At 40.3% G+C, this 18,398-nt stretch overlaps 1 protein-coding gene across 1 annotated transcript in view; it reads left to right on the top strand.

The window, feature by feature from the left end:
* VSIG1 (V-set and immunoglobulin domain containing 1) overlaps window positions 1-18,398 on the top strand; it is a 28,165-nt gene that overhangs the window by 3,538 nt on the left and 6,229 nt on the right. The window contains exons 2-3 of the mRNA XM_081565875.1: window positions 10,525-10,688; window positions 15,496-15,694. Coding sequence (XP_081422001.1) covers window positions 10,525-10,688; window positions 15,496-15,694 — 363 coding nt within the window. The remainder of the gene's footprint in view (window positions 1-10,524; window positions 10,689-15,495; window positions 15,695-18,398) is intronic.

Below are 18,398 nucleotides of genomic sequence, written 5' to 3'. Positions count from 1 at the left end.
TACAGTCAGAGTCTTGAAAATGTATAGTTTTTTTTTCCTTCTTCAATTTTTAAATAATTTCTCAATTTAGACTAAATGAATCCAAAGGAAGGGAACATTTTTTTCCCTGACACACGCAGAATCACTTTCAGTTTAAGACTAAATTTTACTTTTCACTATCCACATGTGGCTATTCACATATAACTTAATTCGAATTAAATAAAATAAGAAATTCAGTTCTTCAGTTGCAGTAGCAACATTTCAGGTGCTCCATAACTGCATGTGGGTAATGGGCTTCCCCAGGGGGTGGCTCAGACAGTAAATAATTTGCTTGCAATTCAGGAGACTTAGGTTCGGTCCCTGGGTTGGAAAGATCCCCCGAAGAAGGAAATGGTAACCCACTCCAGTATTCATGCCTGGGAAATCCCATAGACAAAGGAGACTGGCAGACTAACACTTTCACGCCTTCAGCAGTGAAAGCATGAAGTCCTAACTGCTGGGGTCACAAAGAGTTGGACACAACAACTGAGCAACTAACACTTTTACTTTTTCACTTTCAATGGCTACTTTCATCACGGAAAATTCTATTGGACAGTGCTGGACTAGACAGTGATCTCAGGGGCTTAAGTAATGTTCACTAATAGAATGATGTGACATTTTTAAAAAGTTCATCTGGAAATATATAACTCTTAGCTCTGAAGTGCATTGTCATTATATTAGAGATGGACAGTTTCTGAAAACTGTCTTTTTTCTTCAGAATTTAAGGATTGATTATGGTGCTGAGTATTGGGAATCAGGGCAATAAAACTGGTCTGGAAATATTGCCTTGCCAATTGTTACCTATTTATAGAACAACATGTGTCCTCAAAAATATTTTGTCTCACAGTAGATTTGGAGGTTACTATACTTATTTTGAGGTGATATTGTTGAGCTTTTATACATCTCAATGTACATATTTATATGTGCTAAAGTGCTTCAGTTGTGTCCGACTCTGTGCGTCCCTATGGACTGTAGCCTGCCAGGCTTCTCTGTCTGCCAGGATTCTCCAGGCAAGAGTATTGGAGTGCATTGCTGTGCCCTCCTCCAGGGGATCTTCCAGACCCAGGGATCGAACCCATGACTCTTACGTCTCCTGCATTGGCAGGTGGGTTCTTTACCACTAGCACCATATTTATATGGCTTCTATTAAAAATATGTTGAAAATATTTAAATCAGATTGTTACCAACTCCTTGATTTTCATTTGCCTCCATTCTGGTCTGTGCTATATAAATGGTTTGTGGTGCATTGACATGGCAGGCAGAGATTGTGTCTGTCTTGTTCATTATTATTTCCCTAGTGTTAGTGCTGTTCATGGCATAAAATAGGTGCTCAGCAGATATTAGTTGATAGGCATCACAACTTTTTCCATGGCCTGCTTTGTGTGAGAATGGTGTTTACTCTGCCTTCAGGCACTTTTGTTGAGAGCAGCCCTTACAGGCTTTTTTGTTTTGTTTTGTTTTGTATTTTTTACTTTACCTATCAAAAATTATTACCATTACCCAATCCCATAATGGGCTTCCCTTGTGGCAAGGAATCGACCTGCAATGCGGGAGACCTGGGTTCGATCCCTGGGTTGGGAAGATCCCCTGGAGAAGGGAAAGGCTACCCACTCCAGTATTCTGGCCTGGAGAATTTCATGGACTGTATAGTCCATGGGGTCGCAAAGACATTTCTTGGATAAACAATCATATTGAATCTACCATGGACCTAATTTATCGTAAGAAGAGATTCAAAGTATATCTGGTATCTGAAAAAACTAACCAAGGGATTTTTCTGAATTAGTGATCTCTCCTGGGTCTACCAATATTAGGATGTTGACTCTAAAAATGATTTTGTTTTGCAAATTGATCTGCAATGTGGGAGACCTGGGTTCGATCCCTGGGTTGGGAAGATCCCCTGGAGAAGGGAAAGGCTACCCACTCCAGTATTCTGGCCTGGAGAATTTCGTGGACTGTATAGTATATGGGGTCGCAAAGAGTCGGACACGACTGAGGGACTTTCACTTCACTTCACTTCAATCCTATAGTAGATTTTGGGATGTAAACTAGAGGACAAAAATGATGGCCAAATAATACCTTCAAAATCTCTTTTTTAGAGAAAAGTTTATGGTAACTTTAATGGCCACCAAATCCTCATTCTATCCTTTTAATTTTGGATGTTTTAAAGACATTTGGAAGTCACTATTTGCGCATAGCCAGAGATGGATGTGCCTAACTTCCAGGAGAAAAGAAATGGGCTTTTGAGGGCAGGAGAGTCACTTAGCAATCTCCAGTGAATTTTCCATCAAAAAGAGTAGCTGCTTTCTGCACTCCAACTTTGTTTTCGGGGGAGGTGTTATAGGAACCAGGAATGCATAGGAAGGAGAACATTGGGAGAGGGAAAACTGCATGGAGTTAGAAGATGCTGCATTAGTGCCTACCCTAAAATACTTCTCTCAATTCATCAAAACACTGATGTAAACAGCCAACTCTGGGAGAGAAGCAACTGGACCAGATGACTTGGCTGTGACAGAGAACACGGCTATTGAGTACAGGAAACTAGGAGTAATCAGTACAATAGTTTGCTTTTTCTTTAAAATTTTCAAAATGTTTGTTAAATCCCTGAGTTCCTTTTGCCTGACCACTGTCACTAAGAAAAAACAAAATTAAAGTCATCTTTGGGAAGGGGGCCAGGAATTTGTCTTTCTGTCCTCTGATCTTCCTGTCATCTTTGTATGTTCATCCTGTCCCAACCCTGAGGGTAGGTAGCGTTCTCATTCTAGCCCCCCTGCAGCATAGAGAGCATCTTTTAAACTTGACCATTTTTTAACACCTGCCTGACAGTCATGTTCCACCCTGGAGAGCTTCTATATTCTGTACTTTGACTTTGCAATGGATAATAACCAGTTATTCAAATGAGCTAATGCCTCTATAAAGTGAAAGTGAAGCCGCTCAGTCGTGTCCAACTCTTTGTGACCCCATGGACTGTAGCCTACCATGCTCCTCCATCCTTGGGATTTTCCAGGCAAGAGTACTGGAGTGGGTTGCCATTTCCTTCTCCAGAGGATCTTCCCAACCCAGGGATCAAACCTAGGTCTCCTGCATTGTAGGCAGATGCTTTACCATTTGATCCACCAGGGAAGATACTATGCCTTTATAGTGTTATCCAAAGTAACATCGCCTGTAACATCCCTTGGGAAAATGCTTGTATAGTACTAAGGATTTCAAGTACAGTGGTAGGCTGAATTTTGGAGTAGGAGGCTCTTTGGTGTTCCTCCAAATCGTATGGGCAGCAGATCCTTTTGTAAGGCCAACAGTTCTCAAACATCATGGTCTCAGGGCCTTTTTACAATCTTAAATCTTGCAGGAGATTTCTGGTTTGGACAAAATGACACAGATCTGTTTCTCCTTGCTTCTCCCTGCTAAGCATAAGTATAAACCCTCCCTGGAAATAATGCAAGAGACGACCAAAGGAGAACTCAGAAAGATATTAAGAAAGTAGGGCTTTCCCTGGTGGCTTAGTGATGAAGACTCAGCCTGCCAATGCAGGAGATGTGGGTTTGACCCCTGACCTGGGAAGATCCCGCATGCCGCTGAGCAGCTAAGCCCGTGTGCCACAACTATTGAGCCTGTGCTCTAGAGCCCTTGCCCCACAACAAGAGAAGCCACCACAATGAAGAAGCCTGCGCACTGCAGCTACAGAATAGCTCCCTTTCTCCCCAGCTATAGAAAAACCTGCACAGCAACAAAGACCCAGCAGCCAAAAATAAATGAATAAATAAAAATTTTTTAAAAAGAATAAAGAAAGCAAACTGGCTTGCACTCAACCTGTGCAAGGTCCCTTGGGACCCTGGAAACAACAAAGAGGCAGGGTGTCTTATGTCTCTTTACCCAAAGGAGGAAGGGAACCCAGAATGACTGGGAGTCCCTCTGATATCAGATGAGCTAAACACACTGGCAAGGGGGAATCATCAGGAGTCCCGCCAACAACAGTAGACAAAAGAAGTGATCTTCTTCCTCACTGGGCCTGAGAGTCCCTACTTTCACCTAGCGATACTGAGGTGGGAGGGTGGAACAGAAAAGAGGGATGAAGTCACAGTAAGTACCTGGTTCTAGAAGGCTCTTTGTCTCTCCTCCCCCAAACAGAGACACCAGAGCAGCTGGGGGGTTCCAGTAGGAGTGTCTTGCCGTACCTATCCCCCACCGAGAGACACCCAGCAGCCTGACCTGGGGAAATGCTTCCACCCACTCAGGCAACAGGGTCAGCAATGTACAGAAGCCCTGCTGACTCCAGATAACCAAACAGACCAAAACAATACCACAAAGACCGAAAATTAAACTAGCAGTATAAATGCAGCCCACAAAGTAGGCTGAGACCTGTGTACAAAACATAAATAAAATGGACTGTCTGCTAAAATGAAAGATTTAAAATAGGAGTTTCCTAACATAATAGACAAAATGTCTATAGGTTTTGACTAATGTATAATCACATATATTCACCATTATATTATTGTACAGAGTATTTTCACTGTCCTAAAAATCCCTTTTGCTCTACCTGTTGATGCCTTCCTCTATACCAGCACCTTACAACCATTGATCTGTTTACTGTCTCCATAGTTTTGGCTTTTCCAGAATGTCATTTAAGTTGGAATCACACAGTGTGTAGCCTTTTCAGATTGACTTCTTTAGCTTAAGAATATGCATTTAAGATTTCTCCATGTCTTTTCATGGCTTGATAACTCATTGATTTTCAGCACTGAGTAACATTGCATTGTCTGGATGTACCACAGTTTTTTAATCCATTCACCTACTGAAGGATATCTTGGTTGCTTCCAAGTTATAGCAGTTATAAATAAATCTTCTGTAAACATCTCTGTGCAGATTTTTTGTGTGGACATATGTTTTCAACTTCTTTGGTTAAATATCTAGGAACACAATTGCTGGATAGTATGGTCAGAGTATGTTTAGTTTTGTAAGAAATCACCAAACTGTCTCAAAGTGGCTGTACCATTTTGCCTTTCCACCAGCAACAAATGAGAGTTTCTGTTGCTCCACATCCTCATCAGCATTGTGTGTTGTGAATTTTTTAAATTTAAAAAAAAATTTTTTTTTGGCTGTGCCATGTGGCATGTGGGATCTTAGTTCCCTGACCAAGGATCCAACCTGCACCCCATGCATTACACTCCTGGAGTCTTAACCACTGGACTGCCAGGGACGTACCCCCTGTAGTGTTGTTTTAATTAGCATTTCCCTGATGACATACAATGTGGAACATCTTTTCATATGTCATCTATATATTACCTTTGGTGAGATGTCTCTTGATGGTACTTAGTCCATTTTTAAAATCCAGTTGTCTGCTTATTACTGAGTTTTAAGAGTTCTCTTGACAGTGTCTTTCACAGAGCAGTTTCAGTTTAATGAAGTTCAGTTTGTCAACTTTTTCTTTCATGGATCATGCCTTTGGTGTTGTATCTAAAGTCGTCATCAAACCCAAGGTCATCTAGATTTTCTCCAATGCTGTCTATGTTTGAGGAGTTTTTTAGTTTTGCTTTTTACATTTAGATCTGTGATCTGTTTTGAGATAATTTTGTGAAATGTGTAAGATCTATGTATAGATTATTATTATTTTGCCCATGGACATCCATTGTTCCAGCACCATTTGTTGAGATTTTCTTTCCTCCATTGTATTTCTTTTGCTCCTTTATCAAAGATCAGTTGACTATATTTATGTGAGTCTGTTTCTAGCCTCTCTATTCCAGTCCATTGATCTATTTGTCTATTCCTTCATCAGTACTACATGGTCTTGATTACTGTAGCTGAAGTCTTTAAGTTGGTAATATCAGTCCTCCAACTTTGTTCTTCTCCTTTAGTATTTTGTGTTAATTATTCTGGGTCTTTTGTCTCACCATATAAACTTTGGAGTAACTTAGTTGATGTCCACATGATAACTTGCTGGAATTTTGATTGGGATTACACTGAGTCTATAGATCAAGTTGGGAAGAACTGACATTTTGACAATATTGTCTTCCTATCCTTAGACCTGAAATACCTCTCTATTTATTAATTCTTCTTTCATTTCTTCCATCAGAGTTTTTTAGTTTTCTTCATGTAGATCTTGTACATATTTTGTTAGACTTAAGTATTTCATTTAAATTTTGTGTATTTTATATAAATGGTTGTGTGTTCTTTTATTTTAATTTTATTGGAGCACAGTTGATTTACAATGTTGTGTTAGTTTCAGGTGTATGGCAAAGTGATTCAGTTACAAATACACATATATTCATTCTGTTTTCAGATTATTTTCTCATATAGATTATCCCAGAATATTGAGTAGAGTTCCCTGTGCTATACAGAAGGTCCTTGTTGGTTACCTGTCTTATGTACAGTAGTGTGTGTATGTTCATCCCAAGCTCCTGATTTATCCCGTTGTGTTTTTAATTTCAAATTCTACTTGTTCATTGCTAGTATACAGGAAAGCAATAAAGTTTTGTACATTAACCTCGTATGTTGAAGCTTTCTTATAATCACTTACTAGTTCCAGGAGTTTTTTGCTGATTCTTTTGGATTTTCTGCATAGGCAGCATGTCATCTGTCATTTCTCACAATCCATATACCTTTTATTTCCTTTTTGTGTCTTATTGCATCAGCTAGGACTTCCAGTATAAGACTGAAAAGGAGTGATGAGAGGGGATATCCTTGCCTTGTTCCTGATCTTAGTAGGAAAGCTTCTAGTTTTTCACCATTATGTATGATATTAGCTGTGGGAATTTTGTAGCTGTTCTACATCAAATTGAAGAAGTTCTCTATTCTTAATTTATTGAAGTCTTTATCATGAATACATGTTAGACCTTGTCAAATGCTTTCTCTGCATATATTGATATCATCATGTGATTTTTTTTCTTTAGCCTATTGCTGTGATAATGAATTGATTTTCAAGTGTTGAACCGGACTTGCATGCTTGGGATAAATCACACTTGGTCTTGGTATAGAAATCCTTTTTACTCATTGTTGGACTTGATTTGCTAATATTTTGTTGAGGATTTTTGCATCTGTATTCATAAGACATATTGGTCTATAGTTTTCTTGTAATATCTTTTTCTGGTTTTAGTATTAGGGTGATGTTGGCATCTTAGGATGAGTTAGGAAGCATTCCCTTTGTTCTGTTTTCTAAGGGAGATTGTAGACAGTTGATATAGTTTCTTCCTTAAATATTTGATAGAATTCACCAGTGAACCCATCTGAACCTGGTGCTTTCTATTTTGAAAGGTTTTTAATTATTAATTCAATTTCTTTCATAGATATAGAATAGACATAGGCCTGTTCCAATTGTCTACTTTTTGTGTGAGTTTTGGCAGATTGTGTCTTTCAAAATTGGTCCATTTCATCTAGGTTATCAAATTTGTGGGCATAGATTTGTTCCTGGTGTTCTTTTATTACCCTTTTAATGTCCATGGTATTTGCAGTGATGGCCCCTTTTTTATTAGTAATTATATCCTTTGTATTTTTTTCTTAGTTAGCCTAACTAGAGCCTTATCAATTTTCTTTATCTTTTCAGATAACCAGTTTTGGTTTCATTGGTTTTGTCTATTTATTTCCTGTTTTCAGTTTCATTGATTTCTACTCTAATTTTCATTATTTCTTTTCTTCTGCTTACTTTAAATTTAATATACTCTTAATTTTTTTTGATTTTATGGAAATATAGTTGATTTACAATGCATTAATTTCTGCTGTACAGCAAAGTTATTCAATTAGAATATATATTCTTTTTCATATTCTTTTCCATTATGGTTTATCACTGGATACTGAGTGATAAACCAGTATCACTGGTATAGCTCTAGTGCTATACAGTAGGACCTTATTGTTTACTCTTCTTTTTCTAGTTTCCTAAGGAACAAGCTCAGATGATTGATTTTAGAGCTTTCACATTCAGTGTTGTAAATCTTCCTCTAAGCACTGTTTTGGCGGAATACCATAAATTTTGATAAGTTGTATTTTAATTTTCATCTAGTTAAAAATATTTTAAAACTTCTCCTGTGATTTCTTCTTTGACCCATATGTTATTTAGAAGCATGTTGTTTAATCTCCTGGTATTTTGGGACTTTCAAGTAATCTTTTCTGTTATTGATTTCTACTTCATTTTCATTGTGGTCTGAGAGCAGACAGTGTTTGATTTCTGTTCTTTTAAAATTGTTAAGGTTTGCTTTATGGCCCAGAATGTGGTCTGTCTTGGTGAGTATTCATAGTGATTTTTTAAATTAATTAATTAATTTTAATTGGAGGCTAATTACTTTACAATATTGTGGTGGCTTTTGCCATACATCTACATGAATCAGCCATGGGTGTACATGTGTTCCCACCATCCTGAATCCCCCTCCCTCCTCCCTGCCCACCCCATCCCTCCAGATTGTCCCAGAGCACCAGCTTTGGGTACCCTGCTTCATGCATAGAATGTGCACTGGTCATCTATCTTACATATGGTAATATACATGTATTGTTTCAATGCTATTCTCAAAGTACATCTCTTTGTATAGATGGGCTTCCCAGGCGGTGCTTGTGGTAAAGAACCCACTTGCCAGAACAGGAGACATAAGAGATGTGGGTTTGATCCCTGGGTAGGGAAGATCCCCTGGAGGATGGCATGGCAACCCACTCCACTCTTCTTGCCTGGAGAATCCCATGGACAGGGGAGCCTGGTGGGCTACAGTCCACAGGATCTCAAAGAGTCAGACACAATTGAAGTGACTTGGCACTCATGCACACACACTCTTTGTATACAACACTCTACCCCAAAAGAGCAGAATGCACTTTTTTACCCAAGCACCCACAGAACATTTAGCAAGATTGACCATAGGTATGGCCATATAACAGACCTTAGCAACTTAAAAAAATTTGAAATTAAACAGTTTATTTTCTGAGTGCAGTGGAAACAAACTACAAACCAGGAACAGAAAGACAACAGGACAGTCTCTAAATACTTGAAAATTATACAGCACACTTCTAAATAATCTGTGGATCAATGAGAAAGTCTCAAAGGAAATTTTTAAAATATATACAGAACTGAGTGAAAATTGAAATCTAACACACAGACAAATGTAACATGCAGCTAAAGCAGTGCTGAGAGAGAAGTTTATAACATTAAATGCTTAGATTTGAAATGAAGAAAAGTCTCAAGTGAATGATTGAAAATTTTACATCAAGGAACTAGAAAAAAAAAGAATAAAATAAACCTAAAACAAGCAGAAGGAAGGAAACAATCAAGAGCTGAAATCAATGGAATTTAAATAGGAAAACTATAGAGAAAATTAAATGAAATAAAGTCTATTTTTTTGAAAAAAGTTGATAAACCTCTAACAAGATTGGTAAAAATAAAAAGAGATAAGACACAAATTGTCAATATCAGAAATGAAATATGGGATATCACTATATATCCTGCAGTCATTAAAAATACAATAAGGGAATACTATGAACAACTTCATTCACATATTTGATGACTTAGAAGAAATGGATCAATTCCTCAAAAACATCAAAGTACTAAAACTCACCCAATATAAGATGTATTGTCTGACTATCTGTATAATCATTAAGGAAATTGAATTCATAATTTAAATACCTTCTGAAAAATAAATCTCCATGCTTAGATACTTTCACTGTATAATTCTACCAAATGTTTAAAACATAATTAACAATTTTATACAATTTTTGCCAAAGAATAGAAGAAGAGGAGGGAACATTTCAAACTTGTTTTTGAGACTAGTATTAACCTGATACAAAAACCAGACAAAGACAGTACAAAAATATTATGAACATAATTTTGATCTTGTGTCTGTGCTAAGTTCCTCATTTGTGTCTGACTTTGCGACCCCATGGACTGTAGCCTGCCAGACTTCTCTGTCCATGGAATTTTCCAGGAAGAAACAGTGTAGTGGGTTGTCATTTCCTCCTTCAGGGGATCTTCCCAACCCAGGGGTCAAACCTGCATCTCCTGCATTGGCAAGCGGATTCTTTACCACTGCGGATCTTGTAGCCTCCCTAAAATGGTCTTAGGGCTAGGATAACCAACTCATTTAGTTTTCTTGGGACTTTCCTGGTTTAAGCACTGAAAATCCTAGCAAAACCAGCATCACTTGCTCAAGACTTACCTGGTTTTAAACCTGAATGTGCCACATCCAAGGAACTTCCTCAGCCCTGGGCCAACTGAATTGGTTGTTCTCAATAGTCATGGACTTTTTGGGTCCCTGGACAACACTTTAAGAACTTCCGGGTCAGGCCATACTCACACAGAAGAAATTCTTAGTTCAGTATTGTTAACTCACCACCACATAGAAGTTGAAGATCTTCACACTGTAATTTGTTAGAAATTCTCCTACCCCATGCCAGTTGCTTGCTTGACTTTCAACATGGTTCATCCTACATTCTCCTCCTCACCTTGGATTCCTCAAATAAGATGTCATTGAAAGTGCTTTGTAATGAAAAAATGTCACTAGAATGTGAAGGTGTACCATTGTTTTTTGATGATTATCTTTTCAGGTCAAGTTAATGGAGTGCAAGTGACCATCCCAGACAGTTTTGTGAATGTGACTGTTGGCTCTGATGTCACTCTCATCTGCACCTACACCACCACTGTGGCCTCAGTGAACAAGCTCTCCATTCAGTGGACATTCTTCCATAAGGAGGAGTCACAGCCAGTTTCTGTAAGAACTTTTTCCCCATGAACTATTCCCCTTCAATAGTTCTGACATAAACTGTTGGGGTCAGCGTGTGAAGAGGGAATGGTAAGCCAGTGGCAACAAGAGCAGAGTGGATGGTGTCTAGAGGGGCTTAATGTCTTGCGATATGTAGGTGAGACCCACACAGGAAAGAATTGTCTGCCCCAAATGCCAGGGTGGCTCCCATTGAGAAATACTCCAGCTTCTTCCCTTCCCAGGACCCCTCCCAATCAAATTTTTTCTTTTCAGTGTCCCATTTCTTCAGATGTTTAGTCTTGCTAAATCTGATAAATTAATGTAATGCTAAGGTGTTAAGGACTGGTGACCGTTTACTTTGTTCTCTCTCACAAAACACCATTTAAGCAGAAACCTTCTGTGACTTACAGAAACAGTTCAATTGGTGGGTGTCTCAGGCACATGGAAGGCTGGGAAGGGAGTGGTTTGGAACAGGCAAGCCTTCCTTTTGGTGTTATATTCCTTCCAGGAGCAATCCCAGCCTCCTTAAATAGTCTAGAGAAAATTCTAGGCTTGAGACCATCATTACTCTACATTCCTCTTCTCCCATGGCTAGTGCCTTTATGAGCAGAGCAGGAAAGGAAAAAGCTGGAAGGGAAAGAATGGGTCGTTTGCTATGGACTTGCACATTTCCAAAAGGAACCCACAAAAGCAGCTCTGGAGGCTAAAGGCATTTATTAGCTCAGACTCAGACTCAAACAGAAAACAGACTGAATTCTTTCAATCCTTCTTGTTCATATTCCATCTTCTAGTTAGAGAGCAGTGTCACAAAGCTGAGGGGAAAAATCTTTTTGGACAAATCTGGCTCCCAGCTGCACAGCCTTATGTGAATAGGAACTTGGCACAGGAGGAAGAGAAAGGCTGTTATTGCAACTGGCATCCATTGAAGGCATCATGTGGTGAACCCACTCGGCATGGGAAACGTCATGCCAATGAAAAGCAGCGACTGGAAGGAGAAGGCTTGGGCTGGAGAAGGCGATGGAATGGCCCCAAGAGGGTAGGGTGGCCTGGAAGTCATCTTCCTGGTCCAAGGCAGGCGTGTGAGTGCCATGTTCATGGATTCAAGGGACTTGGGAGGTCTGGATTCTAGGTCTGACTACCAAGTGTGTGACATTGGGATGATCACTTCCTCTTATGGGGCCTCTGTGTCCTTTCCTGTAGTAGAAGAGGATGAATCAGAGGTTGCAGACTAGCAGCCTCTGGGCCCTATTTGGCCAGTGGATGGATGTTGGTTGGCCAGCCCAGTATTTTGTTTATTTGCGCAGTTTGAAAGCCTTGTTTTTGGCTCTGCAGTTCACCACAGTCCCTACTATCCTCCATGATCTTACCACTACCGACCAGCCCCTCCCAGCTAGTTCCCATATTTCCAGTATCCAGCTGGTTCCTTAAAGCTCCTCTGCCTTGGCAACCATGAGCTGAGTTATCTCTTTGAGAGTCTGATAACTAATGTGCTGTTATGTCTCCATAATCAACCTCTAACAATCACCATGGGGCAGGCAGAGAGGACCCTGGGGGGAAAGTAGGGCATTCTCCCGTGAACACAGCCACAAAAGGCAAGTGGACAAAAAATGAACAAGTGCCACTTAAGGGAACGCATGGATGGGTTTTCTTAGGGCAGATTTGCCACCCCCCATCATCACCCCCAAAGGATGTGGCCTGTTGAACAGCCATGGCTTTTCCTGGACCTCAATTTGTTTGATCTCTAAGTTGACAATATACTTTCCTTGAAAAGTGTACAAGCCTCACAGGATCATGAGCCAGGCTTTGGCCATCGTTCAACTTTGATTTTTAAAAGAATTATTCTTTTGTGGAAAATGGAACCAAGTCGTGGTTCCTTCCTGGGTAATTAGATAAGTGGTTTCAGGAAAGCATTTCATTTTCTTTCTTCACAAGGATGATATGACAGTGTGGACTTCCCCTAACAGAAAGCCCCTTCACCTATGTGTCTGGCCACTGGCTAGCCCTGGAGACTTTCCTTCTCACACAGCACCCTGAGGCCAGGGCCTTTCCCTTTTAGGTGTCCATTGTTACACCTCTTTACCTCTGCTTCCATTCCAGACAGCTTCAGTATTATTTGTGGGAGGGCAGAATATATTAGGCTACAGCATGAGGAGCTAGGATCGAAGGGTTGGTGAAGGTCCTTTTTTTCAGGGAAGTTACAAGTCTAGGGCCTCATGACTTATTTACTCATTGATACATGGCCAACCATGAAACTTTTACAGTGTGGCTTCTTTTCATGTCCTAGTCTTGACCTAAAACACACTCTCTTGGCCCCCTATTCTCTGTAGAAATAAAGTCCTTTCCCCTAGATCTTCTGGGACTTACTGCAGGCTGTAGGCGGGACTGATGTTTCTCATTGTGATGTCATCAAGCCTCAATATAAAACAGGCTGACCAACCCCCCAGTCTTCCTGGGAGGAGGGGAAAGGGGCAGGTACCTAAGCTGCAAAGGGCTTCCTTGATAGACCACAGGCTGCATTCCAGGTAAGAGTCTACAGGGCCACAGATTGTTAATTAGAAAGTAAATAAGGCCAGGCTGACCAGTAAAATGGAAAGCCGGATATCTTGTATGTCAACTCACTTAAAGGAAATAGACCTTTGACAAGTTGAACTTCCTCCTGCCCCACTTGAATACCTTAGGTTACACTGGCTTACCAGTTTGTAAGTCAAACAAGACCCCTCTGGGGCAAAAGTTTATGATTTCAGTAGGTATGAATGGACGAATTGATTTATAAATGGCTCTTTTAGGGCACGAAAGAAACCTAGTTGATGTTAGAGAACCACAGGAGAGAGACAAGTTGCTTTCTCCTTAAAGATACTCTTTTCTTTGAATTTTCCATTAGACTCTCCCTTTCTGCTTTAGTTTAAAAACTTACTGGCTTTTTCCCTGAAAGAGAATACATTTGAATTTATGTAGACAATATCTTTTGGTTTGCTGATTGCCTTCCCTGTCTCATTAGCCTGTTAATGTAAAGAATGCTGGACAAGGAAATTGAAGAACTGGGTTCTAGACCCGACTCAGCTGTTAACTTTGTGTGTCTTTTTTTAAACCTCTCTAGGCTTCAATCTCTTCTATAAAGTGAGAAGAGTGAATTAAATGAACCATAAGTCTCTTCTAGTAGATTTTATTAAATATTAAGTGCCAGTGGACTAGGGCGATCCCAGCTTATTGAATAATGCAAAACAATCACTGGAATTACAGACATTTATATCAAACTAACAAAGTGTGTACATAGACTGTGTATTATGAAGGGACCTCCAGGATCACCTAGTCCAGTAATTCCTAAGCTTTAGTCTATTCATGTCTCATCTTCATGATTTTTTGTCATATTTGTGTATTACCAGCACTAGTAACTGTTTAATGTTTCCTATATTGACATTTTGGGGGGGGCCACACTGTGAAGTTTGCAAGATCTTAGTTCCCTGACCAGGAATTGATCCTGGGCCACTCAGCAGTTAAAAGTACTGAGTTCTAACCACTGGACTGCCAAATAATTCCCTGACTTGGTTTTTAAAAGTCTTAAAAACATCTGCCTTAGTTTCACTGTAAGTAATAACATCCATGAATTCACAGATTTGATGTGTTAGATATGTCTCTAATACACATTAGATTTTTAAGTTTTCAATTATTTACCACCTAAAATCAACTTATGTGCTTATACTAGGAGAATACATATCATACTTTAGAGAACACTGCTCTGGTTCTTTGTTCAGATATGGAAACTAAAGGTTGAAGAGATTAAATGACTTTTTTTCTTACTGCAAAGCAGGTTGCCATGGAGACTTGACCAGAGGCTACTTCTCCCATGTCATAATCAGAGACCCAGTGTGGCTAAAGCCCAGGTCTTCTTACTCCTAGACCAGGGCTTTTTACATCATGCTTTGCTGCTCCCATGGTTACCATTATGATTTAATATCCATGTTCTATAATACAGATGGGACTAGAATCAAGATATTTCTTAAATCTAGTTAATTACAATAATAATATATAAATCTTTATGACTTTGGGTGGGTCATTAGTCTCTGTACTTGAGTGCCTGCCTTTATCTGAAAGCATTAATAATTCCAGTTCTTCCTCCTGCCATGTGAGAAGAAAGGTAGTAGCTACTGTTGGCCAAGCACTTCCTAGGCCCTTGACTAAGTGACTTTGCTTCATCCTCATACCACCACTGTGCGGGGATGGGGCCACGTGGTTTCTCAGGAGCTTCTCTGCTCTGAAATGTTATTCTTCTAGCAAACAGAATGAACTCAGTTTTGCTTATCCAAAAGAATATGCATGTTCAAAAGGAGCATGAATATTCTTTTAGAGGAATCAGATATTCTAGATAAGCCCACTGGATTAACTCAAGGCAAAGAAAGTTTATAAAGTAGAATAAAATGATGGTTTCGTTTCTGCATCAGACATTTGTGTCCTAAACAATGAGTTTCTTTCAGGTAGACTCATCAGGGGAGTATCTTGGTCTCCTAGCCTAAGCTTAGGAGTTGAATCCTGTCAGCTCTGGCTGCCTACTGTCTACAAGACAGGCATACCTTTGTACTCTGATGATATCATAGAACTGCTTTGAGCACAAATGAGGCCACAACTGTGTACAGCCTTGAGAGACACCTACAGTGTCCCACTGAGAAATCTTTGCCACAGGGGTCTTACCAGGGCTGGGAGGGGTGGGGGGACTCTAGTGATCATCAAAGAAGGAAACATTGGATAGAGACAACTTCTAAGTAGTTTATCCTAGCCTCAGACATTGTCCAGTTCTCATTTATGTCATTTTCTGTCCTAGATTTACTATTCTGAAGGTGGACAAGCTACAGCCATCGGAAAATTTAAAGATCGCATCGTAGGGTCCAACACTTCAGGTAACGCATCCATCACCATCTCGCATATGCAGCCAGAAGACAGTGGCATCTACGTCTGTGATGTTAACAACCCCCCTGACTTTTTCGGCAAAAATCAAGGCACCATCAGCGTCAGCGTGTTAGGTATGGACATTTTATTTTCTGCTTTTTCTCTTCTTGTTCTCAATTTAGGACATTGAATGAGGACATTGAGTGACTTATGGTGCCAATTAAGTCCCAGGGGTGAATATCCTCCCTACTTCTTTTATTACCAGGAAAACAAGAGACACACAACCAATCCAACTCATAGAGTAACACTGAAAAATCACTCACAAAACATGTTGAAACAGTTGTCAAACCAAACAGAGCTGCCACCATGACAGATAGCAATAGATGACCAAACCTCCTGGGTCCCTATCTCTGAAGGATGCAGTGAGAACAGACAGGACAACCCACAGTCTCACTAAATGATCACTAGCAACTCTTTCAGTGAGAACCTCCAATTGAAGCCAGTCCTACTTGGGGGAGACAGCTGTCAACTTGTGACCTCTCCTAAGCCAGCCACAATTCCCACTGTTAAATTATTCTTTGAAATAAAGGCAGAAAGGTCCTTTTCTAAAATATTAATGCTATTTGGAAAGAGGACTAGAGTTGATTCATTTGTTTATACACAAATATTCATTATGTGACATGGAGCAAGTCATATCCGCTCTTCAAATGAATTTGGAGTGGTTCATTTATGCAGTGTTTATTAAGTGCCTGCTTCGGGTCAGGAGCCATGATAGAGGCATGGTTTGTGCTCTTTGGGGAAGTTCACAATATTGGTGATTTTTAGGGCTCCTTCTAATCTCTGTCTGAGAGGACAGTGGGAGTTTTGCCCCTGTCTGTATTGCTTAGCGAGTCCTGTCTGCAGGCCTTCACATGTATGGACGGGAGGGAGGCAAGGGCTGTCAACCTTCACCCATTAACCAGTTGAGCTAAGGGCTCTCCCACTTCTAAGTAACCTCAAGTGGAACTGGTCTAGCCATGGCTGCTCTTGAGCTATGTACATCCATCCCGGGAAAAAAAGGAACTAGATCAAACCAATGACAATAATTGAGTAGCTTGGAAAAGCCTCAATTGGTAACAAGGTGCACACGGAGGAGGACTGTCCAGTATTGTCTGAGCTTGCTGCCCAAGTGATGCCAACAAAGAACCAACTCTTTACTGTGAGGCTTGCTACTGCATCTACCCACCTGGAAAAGAGGAAAAGGTAATCAAGATCGGATTTATAGGAGCAAGGTAACTCCATCATGTTCTTATTTTTGCAGCATCCTGTGCTAGGCTTTGGGGGTACAGGGGACAACAAGACACGTATACATAAACCCTTTCCTGGGAGAGTTGATGTTCCAGGTTGGAAGACTAGCCATATACATGGGAACTAAATGATGTGGAATAGATGCTAGCCCATCAGCTTGGGTTTTAGCTCTTACTTTGCTACTCACTGACCTCAGTGCTAGTCTGTTCACCTCTCTCTGGCCATTTTGAGATGGGGTTGTAATTCCTGCCCCGTCATATTATTATGAGAATCAAATGATATATTGGAGATTCAGTGTTCAAAGAATTTAAGGGATTAGTCCTCTACTGTTTTTGTTACTCCCTGGCTCTGGGTTGTCCTTCTGACCAGAAACAACCTAAAGAAGCCAAGCCTCTTTTTTCTGAGTTTGGAATTAGCCCTGAGGTAAAGGTAGACAGGGTGGTTAATATTCTTAAAGTTCAGAGAATTCCTAATGAACTTCCATAAGAAGTTCAGGGTCATTTCCCCTCTAAGTTTTTCTTTCCCAAGAGTCATGACTTTTCCTTAAGCCTCCAGTATCCAGGCAAGGTAAGAGATGGAAGACTGGATTTGTTTGGGAATTCTCAAAATTCCACTTTAATTAATTAGGCTAAGAGCAAAGATGTTCTACAAATTTATGCTTTCTGGAAATTTTGAGATAGATAATTTTCTCTAAAAATTGCAGAGGCTGTTGTCAGTTCTCAAATTCTATTGCATATGAGTGCCTGTTCTGTCTGCCCTGACTGAGGGGTGGGGCATGGTGGGGGCAAGCGTGTGCATGCTAAGTCACTTCAGTCATGTCTGATTCTTTGTGACCCTATGGCCTGTAGCTCACCAGGCTCCTCTCCATGGGATTCTCCAGACAAGAATACTGGAGTGGGTTATGCTGCTCTCCTCCAGGGGATCTTCCCAAGCCAGGGAACAAACCCACAACTCTTACATCTCCTGCATTAGCAGGCATGTTCTTTACCACTAGTACCACCTGGGAAGCCCCGGCAAGCATGTAAGGGAGACCAAAAGAGAGAGGTATTGACATTTCCTTAAATATTGCTCTTCTTAGCAATGCATCTTTCAGAAACTTTCGTAACCCAGTTGTAGACACAAACCCCATGCACTCACTCATTCATGAATATATTCATTTGGCACACACTGAACAGATGTTCAGTCACTGTGGTAGGCAGTGGAGATGGAAAGATGTAAAAGATAGGCTCCGAGCCCTCCTAAAGTTCTAAGTATATAGTGGTGGAGGCAGATGTATCACATAAGCTTATAGTGGAGGGAGGAGAGGTGAGCTGGGAGATCACAGGGGGGACTGGAGAAGGCTTCCTGGAGAAAGTGACTTCTGCAGTGAATGTTGAAGGATATGTAAGAGCATGTCAGGCAGAAGAGGGGCTGAGGTAGCAGGGTGCGGTTTAGGTGAAGGACGCAGCAATGTGCAAAGGACAAGGTGGTTTGCATGATCATTCATCTGAAAGACTTCCATTAGGTATGACAGCCTTGGAAAATGAATCTCTGAAAAATACCCAGCAGAAA

The sequence above is a fragment of the Giraffa tippelskirchi genome, chromosome X (genome assembly GCF_054371585.1).
Source record: "Giraffa tippelskirchi isolate mGirTip1 chromosome X, T2T-mGirTip1v1.2.pri, whole genome shotgun sequence".
NCBI classification, from domain to species: Eukaryota; Metazoa; Chordata; class Mammalia; order Artiodactyla; family Giraffidae; genus Giraffa; species Giraffa tippelskirchi.
This window is presented reverse-complemented; position numbering and strand designations above follow the sequence as displayed.